The sequence below is a fragment of the Pelophylax lessonae genome (genome assembly GCF_965119305.1).
Source record: "Pelophylax lessonae genome assembly, chromosome: 4".
Classification (NCBI taxonomy): Eukaryota; Metazoa; Chordata; class Amphibia; order Anura; family Ranidae; genus Pelophylax; species Pelophylax lessonae.
In genome coordinates this window covers 289,179,287-289,196,893 of record NC_138771.1, presented here as the reverse complement: position 1 = coordinate 289,196,893, position 17,607 = coordinate 289,179,287, and the positions used below count along the sequence as shown (strand labels likewise).

At 38.3% G+C, this 17,607-nt stretch overlaps 1 protein-coding gene across 4 annotated transcripts in view; it reads right to left on the bottom strand.

Annotated features, from left to right (window-relative positions):
• Positions 1–17,607, bottom strand: part of PPFIA2 (PTPRF interacting protein alpha 2) — a gene marked incomplete at its 5' end in the record, with an annotated part of 484,274 nt that overhangs the window by 145,037 nt on the left and 321,630 nt on the right. For all 4 annotated transcript variants that reach the window (XM_082256724.1, XM_082256723.1, XM_082256722.1 and 1 more), the window contains 3 exons: positions 800–883; positions 13,130–13,264; positions 17,425–17,571. In XM_082256724.1, coding sequence (XP_082112850.1) covers positions 800–883; positions 13,130–13,264; positions 17,425–17,571 — 366 coding nt within the window. The remainder of the gene's footprint in view (positions 1–799; positions 884–13,129; positions 13,265–17,424; positions 17,572–17,607) is intronic.

Sequence of the window (17,607 nt, the reverse complement as noted above, 5' to 3'; positions counted from 1 at the left end):
GCTGTTATAGCTGCAAAGGGTGGGCCAACTCAATATTGAACCCTATGGACTAAGACTGGGATGCCATTGAACTTTATGTGTGTAAAGGCAGGTGTCCCAATACTTTTGATACTATAGTGTTGATGAAGTACTTCAAATGTGCATTTCACATTTCGGATAATTTACTTCCACTGGATTCATTAGGCTTTTCAGAGCATAGCTCTACCATGTGCAGCCTCTTGCCTGCTGATTCTATTTCAAGAATTACAAAAGGACATTACTAGGAACCATCAAACTTATGTAACTGAAAATACTGTAACTCCCCTTCTTAGGTTTCTCTCACCACTGGGGAGATTTATCCTTTCTATTCATCCTGGGGACCACTGTCAATGAGACAAAAATTGATGGGAAATTTAAAATTTTACAGTTGTCAACAGAACAAGAAGTGAGGGGAAATCTTTAATGGGAACAGCTGTTCTGGTGACATCTGTCTGAGGATGGAATTCCCCTCACAGGATAAATCTTCATCACTTTATCACCACCTTAGAGTCAGGCTAAGAATAAAACCAAATTGCTGTAAGTCCCTGTCCATTGAGTTTCCACAAAAGCATTCATTCTTGATTAGAGCAAACCTTTAGCAAATCTGAAGCCTGGAAAACATGACCCTTTGGTGGCCAGAATCAAAGTAGAGACACACTGCATTGGCTCTTTCTAGCTCTCTAGATTTCTTCATAGAAAGGGCTGAGCACCTGTAAATCCATTTTTTTTTTACATTTACTAATCTTAGCATGCTTTAAAAAATATATTATACTGTACACACCCTCTGCAGCTCCTGGTTCTTTTCTTCAAGCTGTGTCTCCAAATGTCTCATCCGTTCCTCGATGTTTCCATGCCTTTCTTCTGCCTGGAAAAAAAAAATCAAAGCAACTGATCTGAAATGTGAATGTCTGGGGACCGGGCATGGTCAGCAAGTAAAGTATACCAAAACAAAAGCAAGCTACTACTAACTGCAGACTTACTCTAGAAAAATAAATAGTACTGAAGCAGGCAGCTGGACAGCATTGCTTGAAATGTGTCAGCTACAGAGGCCTGCTACATCCAAGCGCTAGCAATATATTAGGAGTACCTATGAGCAGTGAAATCAGCCAAATGTAACATGCAGACTGTGCATGGTTTGAAAACAAACCTACTATCATAAATCAAAAGCCCCTGAAGCACTAAATTGCACAATGGTTGATTATCAATAATCAAGGCATAACATAAAAACAAAAGAACAGTAAAATGAAAAATAAAGTTAGATGGATTCTATTCAGCAATAGAAAGTAAAGTCCAGTAGGACTACCTTCCTACGTATGGAGACCATTTCTTGTAGTTTAGATTCCATAACATATTGATAATCATCAGATGAGGTAGAGGAGGTTGGATCAGACTAACAAGTCAAGGAAAAGGAGAGTGACAAAGTTGATAAAACCACAACAGAAGACTGCAAATAAAATAAATTGTACAGAACACTTAAAGAAATCAAAACAAAAAATGACAATGTTTATATCAGAAAAAAAAAAACCTAAATAGTAAAATATGCTAAACTTAGCTTGAACCTCTATAATTTACACGTACATTTCGAATAACTAATGCAGAGGTCCCCAGCTTTTAGTTTCCTTAGGATCTGAAAGAAAGCTAATGGCAACCAACTTGCTTCTCCCTTTCACAATTTTAGGCACGTTAGAAAATAGCAGGGAGCAGCGAAGAGCAGAGTTAGAGCTTACACAGCAAAATGTAAAAAGTATTACATGCCTTGTGCCTACAGCTAGCCATAAATGGAAAACTTTGCCTATAGAGTCTCATTTCAAGCAATAATGTTTATTATATTTAACATAAGGCGGTGACGAAACGCGTCAGCCGTGATTACACGGCAACTGGGCTTACATTCAGAAGACTATAGGATGATTCCCTGGAGTTATTGTAACCAGCGTGGAGGTGGCGAGGACACAGGAGGATTGAAATTGTTGATAATATGTGTCAAGCGCTGTTTTTACTGATTACATGTGAATGGATTACATCTCTTTTTTAAATAAATGTTGAAGTTATTAAGTTATCACAATAGTGGAGCTTTTCTTCTTACATGTTACTTGCGGAGTGACCGTTAGAGGAAGAGATAGGGGATGATCTAATCCATCTAGAAGATTCAAATGACACTCTCCATATCAGATATTTTGCCCAACCATGTGAATGGGGGGTATTTATATCTGGTGAGTGTCCATCTGATGGGAGTGTGTAAGATTCTGGTACCTCTGGTACCCTTATTTTCCACTTTTCTTTCAAATATGCGTCCCACCTTTCTAATTAGGTGGTACGCATACACCTTTAAGACGGATGACGTCATCGCCGAGTGCCGCAGAGCGGCTATTTCAACCGCCGGCGTTCTCTCTCACATTGTTCATTCTAACCGCATGGTTAGTTCGTTCAAGCCGTCTGCAGAGCAGCCATACTTGATGTCACTCGCTCCTGTATCTCGCTACCTGAACTAGTTTCATTACTGATCCCGTATCTCGCTACCGGATCACTCTTGGCTTACTGCTTTCACTCTCTATCCCTGCCGTGTGTCCACATGCTTACAAGCTTGCCTTGCTACCGGAACCTCCAGCTATTCCCTTTACTTGGAAACAGACCGGAACCTCGCTACCGATCCCTGTATCTCACTACTGGATCACTCCCTTACTACTGGACCCTTCTACTACTAACTTGCTAGTGATAAGTACCCCACAGGGGAATCCTCCATAACCTTACTTACACTATCTACCTCTGCACATAAGGACTGTTACTATCTATGCATACTAATTCTATCATCTGCACTGTTACATAGATTGCTAGCTCTTGAGACTACTACCATCTATCCTTGCACTGGGTTAGTCTATCCTGTATTTGTCATCTGCTGTCCTTACCACCTATTACCATACTCGATTACTAGCCTATCTGCATTCTACCTAATACCATCTAATACTCTCCTGAACATTTCTATCAAGTGCTTACCATCTCTGTCACTGTTCACACCTGTCCCTTCAGCACATCATCTTCATACTATCATATACATCCTATCACTCCAGGAACATCTTAATGAGTGTGTATATCTGTATGCTGAAGCTGACAGGCCCACAGTGATGAGTCTGGAGAGTTGGATCTGGTTATTCAACACATCTCTACATGACTACTGAGTGGAGATTCTGAAGCTGCAAATCCAGCCTACTACAAAAACGCAGGAGCGTTACAGAGTGAAGGTTATAATGCACAGCGGTAGCAGTGATCTGTGGTGATTTATCAGTTCTTCATTCACAGGGATTTCGTTCATTCTTCTAGTTTTCTTTTTACTCGATTATATCATATTTTTTGGACTATGCACTTATTACAATAATAATATAATTTTGGGCTGATTTATATATATATATATATATATATATATATATATATATATATATATTATTTTTTTTTCTATCAATTTTATTATTACTACTGATAGGAATATTTATAGTACTAATTCATCAATTAATCACATTGAGTTTTTCATTTTTCACTTGCGCTGCTGGTGGTTTCACATGATTAGCTGCAATTTTTCACTTTATATACAAACATACCTAATGTGTTTGCACACCTAAAAAGTCCCATATCTCCAATCTTTTTTTAATAGTTTAGTGTAGTTGATCATAAGCTACAGATCTAGTCTCTAGCCTTTACAATAGGCTCTGAAATGTTTTTTTAGAAAACATTTTTTGGCTTTAGTATTCAAGCCAAATTTTATCAAGACACAAGTTTACATTAATAATGCAATCCTCTGCTGTTTCAACTACACAGCAATTCCCAGTGTCCAGACTGAGTGCAGGAGCCCTGAAAGTATTCCATAGCACCATGATCCCTTACCAAGGCACAATGTTACCGGATGTTTAAGGTGATTTATGCATCTACACTATAAAAACCTCATTCGTTGATGTTTAAGATAGGAAAGTCAGATAGGAAATTCACTACTTTTAGGCACAATCACCTTTTTCCATACTATACTCCTGTATATATTGTACAAAGCTATCTGTGTGTGTTAGCAAATCAAATGACTTGCTGCTGCATTTATTGTTTGAATGTTGACTACTAAGTTCCAGACATTAAGGTCAGGATTGTGGTGGAGTAGGATATTTTCAGGATTTCTTTCATACGTCTCCTGGACTTAAATTACTGTACATGGTTGGCTTCTGGTTGGCTTTTGAATTTCAGCTCTTTCCAAAAGCAGGGGATCACTTAATGTGCACAAAGTTGGACCATTACATAAAACAAGTAAGTGGGGCTATCTGCAAACAAAAACTATGCAAATTCTGCTTATAAGGGTAAGGGGCTACATAGGGTCTATATAAAATAATTACACTTGCTCGATACTGTGTAATATGTATATGCACATACAAAATTTTAAAAGGGTCTGATTCTTAAAAGTACAAAAAAAAAAGGTATAATTTGAATTTCCATACAAAGTCCAACTTTTACATACATTAATACATATATTTATTAAGTTTGTATAGTTTTTAGTGTGTAAGTAATCTCTCCTCTGGAGCCCCCTATGAAAGGAGAAGGCTATGTAGAAATAAACAGACCCCCCAACACGGCATTTTTGAGTTATGAACATTACAGACTTATTGATTTCTATTCTTTAATTGTTGTGAATAAAAACAAAATCTAGTACTATCCTATATTTGTTTGCTAATAAATATGAACAAATGTAAAGCATCTAATTACTAGATCCTATGAAAAGAACAGATTTCACTGGCATGAAAATTGAAAACTCTTGCATGAAAACTGCCTCTACTTTGTGCTTGAAAGTGATGCACATTAGAGGATGCCACAGCTTATTATAGGAAAACTGTACCAAGGCAAATATTGAATGATAGGTAGGAGGAAGGCACTGGACATGCACCTCCAAACAATACAAATAGAAGTCCTTAGTGCAGTCCAATGTCTTGGGTGCAGTAGCACTCCAAAAAAAACGGGCCTCTCCTGAGGGGTAGATATCACCCAAGGTAAATAACCTTTGAATAATCGGGCCAGAAGGATCACCAAACAAATGCTTCTCAGAGTCCAAAAGTATTTGATTCCATGAGGGACCAAAGGAAAAAGGCAGCTAAATAACTTATCTTCATCAGAGAGCCAGTGCTTAAAACAGTATTTAATGGACTCAGAGTAACCAACCCGAACACATCAATCAAAGCCAGGATATTTAGTGTGCGAATGTCTGTCTTAGTGGCAGAGCTGTTCTGGGTCAGTGTCAAAAGCACTGAAATTGCATTTTCAATAGGATCAGTCAGCAATGGCTCTCCCTAAATTGTCAATAGGTTTTCTTCACTAACAATTCAAAAAAAAAAATAGCATGGCTTAATAGATTACAGCTAATCACCTCAGCCTCTCCACGCTTGGAAGAAACTGTGGTTGGCTGCTTCATGATACCGCATAACACTGCTCTTGCCATGTATTAAAACCCAATGTGATAAAGATAACTTGCTTTACATGGACATAAGGTTTCATACTAAGTGAGGTGATTTAATAAGAAAAACTGAAAAAGATAACATTTTTTGTCTATAGCAGTTGTAGCAATAGATGAAAGTTGCTCAAGAAACAAAGTAAATAGAATAATATCTATTCATGTGTTCTACCAAAGTAAGTCTGCTAGGGAAATTTACTGATTGCAGTACAACTCTTGACAGATATACAGTGTGTATTCCAGTAAAAGACTAGGCCGACACTTCGGAAATGTCCTAGATAAATTTACAGAGTGAGCTGTGATAGGTTTATGGGATAAGTTTTAGTAGAAGTATTGATTGTACCTAGCTGCAATGAAGAGCATGCTGCTTGTATGTATCCTTTAGAGAAGACATCTATAACATTTAAGAAGCTCTGCTCTGCAGCTGTTAACACTAAGTAGCTATCATTTCCAATAATACAAAATATCTGTTCTTGGATAAAAACCGTTATAATCTTTATATCACAGAGGTAATAAAAATGCATGATTGAAATTGCAGATATTTCAACCTAACAGCACGTTATTTGTAAATGGATGGACAAGGGACAATGTTTATTACTGTATTCACTTGTGAAATGTCAGCTGCTGTATCTGACTGGTAATAGTAAAGAATTTACTAGAATGAAAAAAAAAAATATATGAAAACAAAATTTGGTGATTGTCTAAATGCTAATGCCTGACAGACCCTCAATATTTCAGTAAAAAGTGTAACATCGTGTGAAAATAGCAAAAAAAATATGACCGCATACTAGGGTTTCCCTTTGTATATATTGTTATCATTATTGCAGGTATTTATATAGCACCGGCAATGGCAACTTTTTTATTGCTACATTTTTTTTAAATAGCTTTGTTTAAGACCCCATTCAGACTAGCGCGACTTGTCAGGCGACTTGTCAGCCTGACAAGTCGCGCTCGGTCGCTCGCTATTGATTAGCACAGGACCCGTTCTAATAGGAGCGACACAAGTCCGACTTAGAAAAAGGGTCTTGTACTACTTTGGGGCGACCTGGGAGCGACTTGCATTGACTTCCATTATGTGAACCTTCACAGGTCGCCCCTCGAAGTCGGATCGCCTCAGTGTGAACCGGCTTTAACACACCATTATTGGAATAATCTTTTCAACACAGAGAAACCCTTGAAATAACTTTTGGTCTCAGGGAACCCCTGCTAAAAATGACTATATATACAACTCATGATACATTAGTGTGGTAGTCAGTGAGAAGAATACTCCTTACATTTTAGGTCACTGGGAAAAATCACCCCCTTACAGATAGCTAAAAATAATAATGATGTCAGTGGGAACCTATCTGAGAGGCAGAATTTGCTCACTGCTCAGGGAACCCCTAACAACCTCTGGAGTAGCCCTAGGGTTCCATTAAACCCTGGTTAAGAAACCCTGCATTATAATGTTACCTTCTCTGCGTTTACAGTGTATGTATAATCAAAACTGTTATAAGTTTTGATAGACTAGAGAAGGGTTAAAACCCCTATTAGGTTTATTTTTGCTGCACAATACCCGCTCAGATTTCTTTTCACTTCTTGCTTTGAATACACAACAGGACATTAAAGGAAACCTTAAAATAATACAAACGCCTCTAAAATATTACTGGAACATCAATGGAACATTTTTCCCTGTTGCATAACTAACTTTATACAGACAAATCTAAAATTTTGGATGTTTCTTTATTTTTTGACTCTGTGACAATAGACACCAGCGCAAATAGAGGGGTGAATATTCTTTATTAAGTTTTCATTGCTTCCTAACTCTTCCTTGCTCTATCCATAAACTAAAAAAAAGAAAAAAAAGTTTTGCCTTTATATACACAAATCAGTGACCATGTTTGTATATTGCAGACCATAGAGGGGTACGTATCCCTAGTGAGGACCCTTTTTTAAGTTTGCATTGCTGTCTAACTCTTCCCCACTGTATGCAAAACTAAAAAAAATAAGTTTAGCCTTAGCATATACTTAAATCAATGACCCTGATTGTACACTGCTCAAAAAATTAAAGGAACACTTTGAAAACTCATCAGATCTCAATGGGGAAAAATATGCTGGATATCTATACTGATATGGAATGGGTAAAGTGTTAGGAATGAAATGATGCCACATTGTTTGATGTAAATTACAATTATCAACCTCTAGAAGGCTGAATTCAAAGACACCCTGAAAGTCAAAGTGAAAAAATGATGCAGCAGGCATTTCTGCAACACAAAATGGTACTCAGTAGTTTGTATGCCCGCCACCTGCTTGTATGCATGCCTGACAACATCAGGGTATGCTCATAATGAGACGGCGGATGGTGTCCTTGGGTATTTCCTCTAAATCTGGACCAGGGCATCACTGAGCTCCTGAACAGACTGAGTTGCACCCTGGTGGTGTCAGATAGACAGAAACATAATGTCCCAGAGGTGTTCTATTGGATTTAGGTCAGGCGAGCGTGAGGCCCATTCAATAGTATCAATTCCTTCATCCTCCAGGAACTGGCTGCATTCTATCGCCACATGAGGCTGGGCATTGTTGTGCACCAGGAGGAACCCAGGACCCACTGCACTAGTGTAGGGTCTGACAATGGGTCCAAGCTCCCCAGACCATCACTGACCCATCACCAAACCGGACATGCTGAACGATGGTACAGGCAGCATAACATTCTCCACAGCTTCTCCATACCATTTCACATCTGTCACGTGTTCAGGGTGAACCTGCTCTTATCTGTGAAAAGCACAGGGCACCAGTGGTGGACCTTCCAATTCTGGTGTTCAATGGCAAATGCCAATCGAGCTGCACGGTGCCGTCCAATGAGTACAGTCCACTAGAGGACGTCGGGCCCTCAGGACACCCTTAATAATGTCTGTTTCTTATTGTTTGGTCAAAGACATTCACACCAGTGGCCTGTTTGAGGTATTTTTTTGTAGGGCTCTGGCAGTGCTCATTGTACAAAGAGCAGATACGGGTCCTGCTGATGGGTTATGGACCTTCTGGAGGCCCTGTCTAGCTCTCCTAGAGTAACTCCTGGAATCTCCTCCATGCTCTTGAGACTGTGCTGGGAGATACAACAAACCTTCTGGCAATGGCATGTATTGATGTGCCATCCTGGAAGAGTTGGACTGCCTGTGCAACCTCTATAGGGTTCAGGTATCGCCTCATGCTACAAGTAGTGACACTGACCCTAGCTAAATGTAAAATGAGATAAAAACAGTCAGAAATGTTGAGTAGGGAAAAAATGTCAGTGGCCTTCACCTGTAAAACCATTCCTGTTTTGGAGGTCATCTCATTGTTGAACATTGAACATTGCACCTGCTGTTAATTTAATTAACACCAAAGCAGCTGAAACTGTTTAACAACCCCCCCTGCGACTTAACTGACCAGATAAATATCCCTGGAATCTACTTGACTTGATGCTATACTCTGATTAAAAAATGTTCCTTAAATTTTTTTGAGCAGTGTATAAATGGCGTATACCATCGTCCCCGGCTTCTACTGGCAAACCTAAGGTGTCTAAAGTGGTAAAAAAACAAAAAACTTTTTCGAGCAGTGTATATTACAGGTCATTTTTAAGATGCTCCATTGATAAAACTAAGACTCCGATTTTTATCAATGGTAAATTTTTATCCAGGATCTATGTGTATACTGCAGACCTCTGAATAAAACACAGAAAAAGCAACAAAATATTTGGGAAACCTAATGTATATTTTCTTGTTGTGGTACTTACTCTCCCTATCCACTTGCCCCTTTGCTAAAAGCAATCTGAGGTAAAATTAACCCCCAACAGCTAATTTTCTTCTAATTTCCAAGAAAGGAATTGTAACCATGCAGAAGTTCACTAACACAAGGCCACCAGTGTCACAATTCATATACTATCAGAAACAGAAGGGAATCATAAAAGGCCATCTTCAGAACGTCTGCAGCTAACAGGCTTCATGCCCAAAGATGATGATTATGATCTACTGTTTACGTATCAAGGACAGCACGAATTAAAAAAAAAAAATCTATATCCGCTTAAACTGTCACACAACGCTCTCACTTTACTTAAATAATATAGTTCCCCTAATATATAACTCTAAAGGTTTATGTATATAATATTTGCTGTGCGTATGTCTTAACCATTCACAGGGGCACCATGAATGTTTTCTGTATTGTTTGTAATATATTTATCTCCTATGACGATCTAGTGGCCATAATCCATCATTTTTTATTGAGCTATTTCAGGAAGAATATTGCATTTTGGCTGCTAGATGGAACTGAAGATTACAGTAGATAATTATATTAAAAATAATATGGACAATTGAGTACTGTCCATGATACTTTTTTATTTGCACTAACATACACATTTTCAGAACAAGCTTTTGGGTGTACCCCCTTCTTCAAGGTCCAAGTAGTATTATTATACAGTGTTTTAGCAGAATGTTAATAAAACACAATCTGAAGGAAAAAGAAAAGAAAAAAAACAAAAACAAACATACACAGCAATAGTACACTTGGATAGTTAGTTAGATAAGGCAGAGGTCTAAGGATTGGAGATAAAAAGAGTCACAGAGGTGAGAGTGGTCGTAAAACTGTTGGATAGGGATAGGTCCACATTTAGTCCATTATCCTTTGTGTCAAATAGAATTATCATTCTTAAGTCAAAGGTTTTCCTTTCCTGAGTGGGTTTGAAGTTCCCCTTAAGAACCAAAACATTCATGTCTTCCATGGTGTGGTCTGGTTGTGAAAAATGATGTCCTGCAGGTGTGCAGAAATCATCTTCTTCGTGTTCCTTAATGATGTGTCTGTGTAAATTCTATCTTATTTGTACTTTCGGTGCTGTTTCACCAACATAAGATCCTTGCTTGTATTTTTTATGCACTGGATGAGGTACACAAAATGACTAGAGGTACAGGTGTATGATTCTGTAATATTGAAGGTCCCTTTTGTCTGTGTGTGACACCTATTAATGGATTCATTTGGCTGCACAGTTTGCATTGCTTTTTGTTATAGGGCTTGGCTTTATTATTTGTGACTTTGTAACCAGAATCCTGCTGATTAGATCATGTCTGAGGTTGGGTGGTTGCCTGAAAGCCAGCATTGGGGGTTGTTTGACTATGTCTTTCAGTGTTTCAGCTGTTAAGATGGTTTGCAAATCTTTCATCATCTTTCTTATCCCTTCTAGAGCTGGATTGTATGCGATTACTAGAGTCAATCCGTTATGATTTTTTTTTTTTGTATTGGAGGAGATTTTCTCTTTGGGTTCACTTCAAGCAAAAACAATTTGGCAAACATTCATGGTTTCTGTGTGAATGGTTACGACACTTGCATTGTGCAATGTTTTATACATAGACCCCATAAAGTAACAAAACTACCTTACAAGCCATTTCTGACTATTCTTCTTTTTTATTTTAATAATTAGGCATTAGAAATAAAACTGGCCCTGTTACTGTCAACCCTACAACTCAGGGTCTGATCTCTTTGTTGTATTCTTCTATACTGAATAATACGGGAACACCAACCCCCTCATACTGTGATATATAGGCAAAAGACCTCGACTCTGCCCCACAACCCGAAGACTGGCGTAAAATGTGGGAGGCCTTGTTCAAATCCTCCTGTAATGTTTTGTCCCTAGAAAACTCCTTTAAAATGATGTCCCGTTTTTACTTTACACCAGCTAGGATCGCAAAATGTCTACTGTTAAACCCGGCCAACTCCTTTAGAGATTGTTCAGATTAGGGTGACATGAAACACATATGGTGGACCTGCCCTAAGGTTCGGAGGTTATGGATTAGGGCAGTGATGGCGAACCTTGGAACCCCAGATATTTTGGAACTATATTTCCCATGATGCTCCAATACACTGCAGAATGCCAAGGTTCCCCATTACTGGATTAGGGTGTACACGCTGGTCGATACGGTTCTCCAAGTAAATTTACGGAAAGACCCATGGGAAGCTCTTCTGCATAAACCTATCGCGGATGTTTCCCGGCGGAATGCACCCTAATTATTCACATCTTTATGGCAGCGAGGCAAACTATAGCGTGATCATGGAAAACACCACTTCTAAATTTTGAAGAGGTTAAAATTCAAGGCCATGGAACGCTTATAAAGAAAAGATTGACAGCAATCCTGGGGGATACGTATAACAAATTTCAACGGATCTGGCAACCCTGGTTAGACCACTTTCCTCCTTCTCTACTGACTTCCCGAAGCTTCCAAGAACTGTAATGGTTCCATGTGACAAAGCGTAGAACCCTTGGGGTACCCATTTCCATCCCTCTTCTTTCTCTCTTTTTTCTGCTTCTTCTTTTTTCTCATTGCACAAATCCTTTCTTTGTTCGGCTGTTGTAGGATATGGATGAGCAACAGAGGCCATGGCTTGTTTTTCTGGCATCTTGATCAAATCTTCTATTTGGGATACAGAGTTGCTGGGATGCTAGTAGATTGGTAAGCATGATACAAACTTCATTGCCCTGAAGTTGTCTCTATAGTATTTTCTGTGAATGTTCACCCTTAAAATTGCTTACCTCTCATTAATGGACTCCTCATAAGCTCTGCTCTAATCCAGTTATACTGTGTTATATGGTTGTCTCCATCCTAGCCCTAAATTTAGGGAGGATTATCTGCTCAATGTGTATTGATGCCTTTAATCATCATTTTGACAATGTAATGTTTCTAACTTTTCTACTATTGTAAAATTCAACGAATTTCAGTTAAAAGAAATAAAACTGGTTTTGCTAACTTTTTTCCTACTTGTATACCATATCAACAAATTACTTTCTTCAGAGATTCAGTTGGAAGATACTTACCTTTTGTTAATAATGATATTGTCAGTGTTTAGTTAAAGTACTAAAACATCCCACATATGCTTTGGTTCCAATTTAGTCACAAACTCATTGTTTATATTAAACATTCTAGTTTGTGTTCTAAGTATATTATAATACAAATTATGATTTCTGATTTTTCATTCTTGAAAATATCTAAAAGCCAATATTGTTTGTACAGTGTATTGGCCTGTGTTTGGTATACTTTCATGTCATTACATTGTATTTGCTCTTGAAAAGAACAACACTAACTCTAAATTGCCAGTAAATAAAAAAAGGTTAATGTAAAAAAGAAATAAAATTCAGCACTGAATGTAATCAGCTGTCAAACTAGATGAACGGTTATTTGTAGCAGGATGGTATCTCATTTTCATTTATAAGGTTGCCTAGGAGAGAGATCAATAGTTACGTCAACAATCCAAGACATCTTACTTTTTATTAAAACTATTGATCAAGCATTTTAATGTGAAAAGGGTGTACCTTACTGCTGCAGGATCATGTAGGGAAACTGAGCAATGCTTGCTGAATATTTAAAATTCTTCAAAGCACACATGCATAAATCAAAAAATACAAAATTAACAAAATGATGGAAACATCTGATGTGCAAAGTAAGCATAAAACCAAGCAAGACATCTAACAAAGCTCAATGCAATGTATTAGAATCATAAACCATCTTTATAGTATTTTTAGTTAGGTTAATTAGGCTAAATCCCTTTTAACTAAAACACCTACATGATTTGCAGCTAGGGCATGGTAGAATGATGCATCCTTAAGGTGCATCCTTATAAAGAAACTTTCCACTTGTTCATTACCTTTGTAAGGGCTGCTATCCTTTGTGCCAGCTCCGCTTCCACCTCTGGCAGAGTCTCAGCTTTCCTCATTGTTTGCTGTAGTTTTTGTTCAGCCAACTCCAAGCGCTCCTGCAGCTGTCTGTTTTTCTCTTCCATCTATTCATCCCACAAGAAGAAAACAGTCATAATAAATTACTAATTCTTTAATGGTTATTGTTATTTTTACATTTATCACATATGCGATAATACAACAACCACTACACATGGTTGTGTAGCATAATGTATTGAACACTGTGTGCCCCAAAGCCAATGCCTCCCCTTTTCCTTCTTCTGTCCTCAGATTTTTTGCCTTCCTTTTTCCCCTTCTATCCCAAAATCTCTGCCTCTAATTTTCTTCTTTTGTTCCAGGGCCTCTGTCTTTCCTTTTTCCCCTTACTCTCTACCTTCCTGTTTCCTATTTTTTCCTCTGCCTCCCACTTTCTTTTTTCTCCAACTGTCACAGAGCCATTTACCCTCCCCCCCCTCCCTTCTGCCCCAGAGGCTCTACCTCCTCCTATTCTCCTTTCCACCCCACAGCTCCAGGCTCCCTTTTTACACGTTTCTTCTAACCAAGAGCCTCTGTCTTCACTTTTACCCTTTTTTGTCAGAGCCTCTGTCTGTTTTTCTCCTTCCTTTTCCCCCTTACCTGCCAGAACTTCCCATCCGATTTTGGTTTTGGTTTTTACCTATATAAGAGAAGCATCTGATTTCTAAAGATGTGCATATTGTCAGGATAAAAAGTAATCCAAATCATAAACTGTACAGATTCAAACCATATTGTCTCAACTATGGTCTAAATATTAATATGATAATTAACAGCTTCACTGCAGGCACACTCTTTTCATGTTATTGTAGTTTTAAAGCATTAAAAGTGCACTGTAAAAACAGAAAAGATGAAAAGGCTTTCAGAAGAAAACAAAACACTAATAAGCTAGATGCTAGATCAGTAACTTTGAACGTTATTGATGTTTCAGCACACCTGGGACAATGATTTCTGTCTACTGGCACAATAGAAGTAATCTGCTATAATTAAGAAAAAATTAGACCAAAAATATGAACCGTAATATTACAGACTATTTAACCAGAACATGCTACAATAAAACATCAGCAATATCTATTACTTGAAAACGACACATATTTCAGGGCTAAAGTGGATGACATTTATCTTAGTTAATAAATTAGATAATAAAAAAGCAATTCTAGTTTCAAAAAGTATGGGGCACCATGGACTGAGCATTAGCTCACATCAGACTGACTGAAAAACGTTGGCACTGTGACAACCATGATACAATGGGGTTAATTTACTAAAAGTAAATAGACTGTTGACTTTGCATGGGAATTTTCTCCAGGTGAAGCTCTGCTGATTTCCATCTTCCAATCATGTGCAAGGAGAGATCCTGTTTATTTTATTTCCCTTGCCCGTGATTGGGTATTCTTTGCAAAGTGAAATTTAACCTCATTCACTAAGCAATGGGCAAAATTCCCATGTAAAGTACAACTTCCCTGGCAAAGTGCGCAGCCTAATTGCCTTTAGTAAATTAGCCCTAATAGGTTTTTCAGGCATAACATCCAATTCATTGCTATCCCCCACGTGTCTCTTTTTTATCTTTCTTCCCAGTTGCATCCTTTCTGTTAACCCCTAATTCTTTGTCTCTCCAGCTATAAAAGCGTCTTACCTTCCAATTCACAAACTTCTTTAGAATGCACTCTGAGCTGCGCATTTAGCACAAGACATCAGTGCTGGTGAGGGAGCTTGCAGAGGTTGTATTGCTGGAGGGGAGGTGGACTTTAGTTCCTTTTTAATAAAGCCTATGATGTGCTAATTCCTGTCTGTTTGTTTGCATGCAATCAGTAGCTATTATAACTGTCTTAGGAGTGACATTTTTTACATTGGGTTATTATTATGTGATCAACATCAGCAAAAAGGGGTTGCCAAATTGGTGAGAAGGGGGGAGTCTGGTTAATTAGTGTGTTCTCTAAATGCATCCCAGTTGGTTGCTTTTATCCTCAAACTGAACTGTGATCCTCTGACAGCAGCGATCATGGGGAATTAAATGTGGCTGGGCAATCGTGCCCAGAAGGTACCTTAGATTCAGCCTCAGTTTTGGCTGCTGGGGTATAAAAATCTTAAAGTGTTACTAAACCCACAACAGTAAAATCAGTCTGTATATGCAGTAAAGCATGCTTGTTATACTCACTGTGGAACCTAAGGGGTTAATCCTCTGCATTGTGTATAAAGGCTGTTTGATCTTGTCTCTCTGATCCTCCTCTTCTTTAACTGACTCCAACCCATCTTCTGATAGAACAGAGCATTAAGAGTCAGGCTGCACATGCTCAGTTTGGTGTGTATTGCTATAGTGTTTTTTTTCTCCTTGGGAGAGTGCATGTGATCAGCACAGGGCCAATCAGCACTGTCCAAACAGAGGGTCAGGGGGGAATGAAAACTCCTCCTACAAGCATAAGCAGACACTGATACAAGGCAGCTATATACTGCTGATGAGAAAAGGTATTTAGCAGTTTATATTCACTAAATACTAATAATTGCATTTCCATGTTCTGGGTACTGTGGGAGACCAGATATAGTGAATGCAGTCTCCTGGGTTTAGTAACACTTTACCATTCTGGTCCCTAACTACTTTATTGATGAATAATGAAGCAATTATTTTACACTTTAGATTACTATTTTTGTCTCTGTAATGATTCAATCTTTCCTGAGTTTACTTCCAAAAACAGCATGGCATCACTCAGTGTGGCTATTAAATTGGCTCTGGTCTGCATATTGCATATATAATCTTCTTTTACCTGCCTATTCCAAAACACCCATTTAAATAAAACATAAAATCCTGCAGTGACCTAGGCTGGACTCCAGGCAAACATAAAATACATGCATGAGAGCTGTTTTACCAGTCAAAAGATTTGTATTTCTATTACCCAATTATGAGATTTACACAACTCTAACAGACAACACATCCTTGTCTGGCAGGGCAAGATAACCGACTTTTCTCCACTGCAGTTACGTAATACAACTAGATCTTGTACCTGACCCAAGACTGCAACTGGACAAAGAAAGAGAAGCAGCAGAATGGTAAGCACATTTTTCTGTCCCATTGGCCGCTTGTGTACTTTTCTTTTTCACAATCTTAGCTCTATGGGAGATTTCAAGAGATTGATAGAATTTGAAGGCTGAAGGTAAGTTAAAGGGGTAAACCCCTTAAAAATAAAAATATTTATTATATTGCAGCTCACCAATTCTTAGACATGCTAGCTTCATTCATTTTCTTTTTAGACTTTCTTTCTTTTATTTTCACCTAGAAATTTTCCTCCACCCCAAAATTGCTCATTCATGTGTACTGGTGTGCAGTCATGTTGAAACAGGAAGGGGCCATCCCCAAACTGTTCCCACAAAGTTGAGGGCATGAAAGTGTCCAAAATGTCTTGGTATGTTTACACCTTAAAAGTTCCCTTTACTCGAACTAAGGGGCCAAGCCCAACCCCTGAAAAACAACCCCACATCATAATCTCCCCTCCATCAAATGATTTGGACCAGTGCAAAAAGCAAGATCCGTAAAGATATGGATGAGTGAGTTTGTGGTGGAGGAACTTGGCTGGCCTTCACAGAGTCCTGACCTCAACTTGATAGAACACCTTTGGGATGAATTAGAGTGGAGACTGCGAGCCAGGCCTTCTCTTTAATATCAGTGCCTGACCTCACACATGCACTTCTGGAAGAATGATCAAATATTCCCATAGACACACTCCTAAACCTTGTGGACAGCCTTCCCACAAAAGTTGAAGCTGTTATAGATGCCAAGGGTGGGCCAACTCAATACTGAACCCTACGGACTAAGACTGGGATGTCAATAAAATTATTGTGCGTGTAAAGGCAGGTGTCCCAAAACTTTTTGTAATATAGTGTATTTATGGTATTATTCCACTCTGTAAAGATTCATAAATCCATGTTGTTGAGAAAGAATTTTGACAGATCAGAAGCCGGTTTTAAAGAGGGAAGTGAAAGGACTAGGAGGCGCTTCATAATTTAAAAGTGTTCATCTCAAGTTTTTGTGTTCCATGAACTTTTTAAAATCGAAATGGGCTATTTGTTGTCAGCCAAGAAAATCAAGGCCTATTTTAAGGGACCTATGCAAAATGGTACAACTCTACCACTTGTTTAAAGTAACAATTCAACACCAGAAATCAATTATGTACTTGAACAACATTTATACGTATATTACAGATAAAGCTGGATAAAATAAAGTATAACGGTAAAAGTACAGAACCTGGCGTAATATAGCTTCTTTGTTTGCCAATTCATTTTCCAATTTGTCATTCATATCATGAATAGACGTTGCTTCCCTTTGTGCACTGAGATATCTCTTCTCCAGAGTTGTGATACGCTCTTCCATATCCTCTTTCTGAGCCATAGCCTGAAATAAACAGAGCTATGTTGTAATACTGAATTA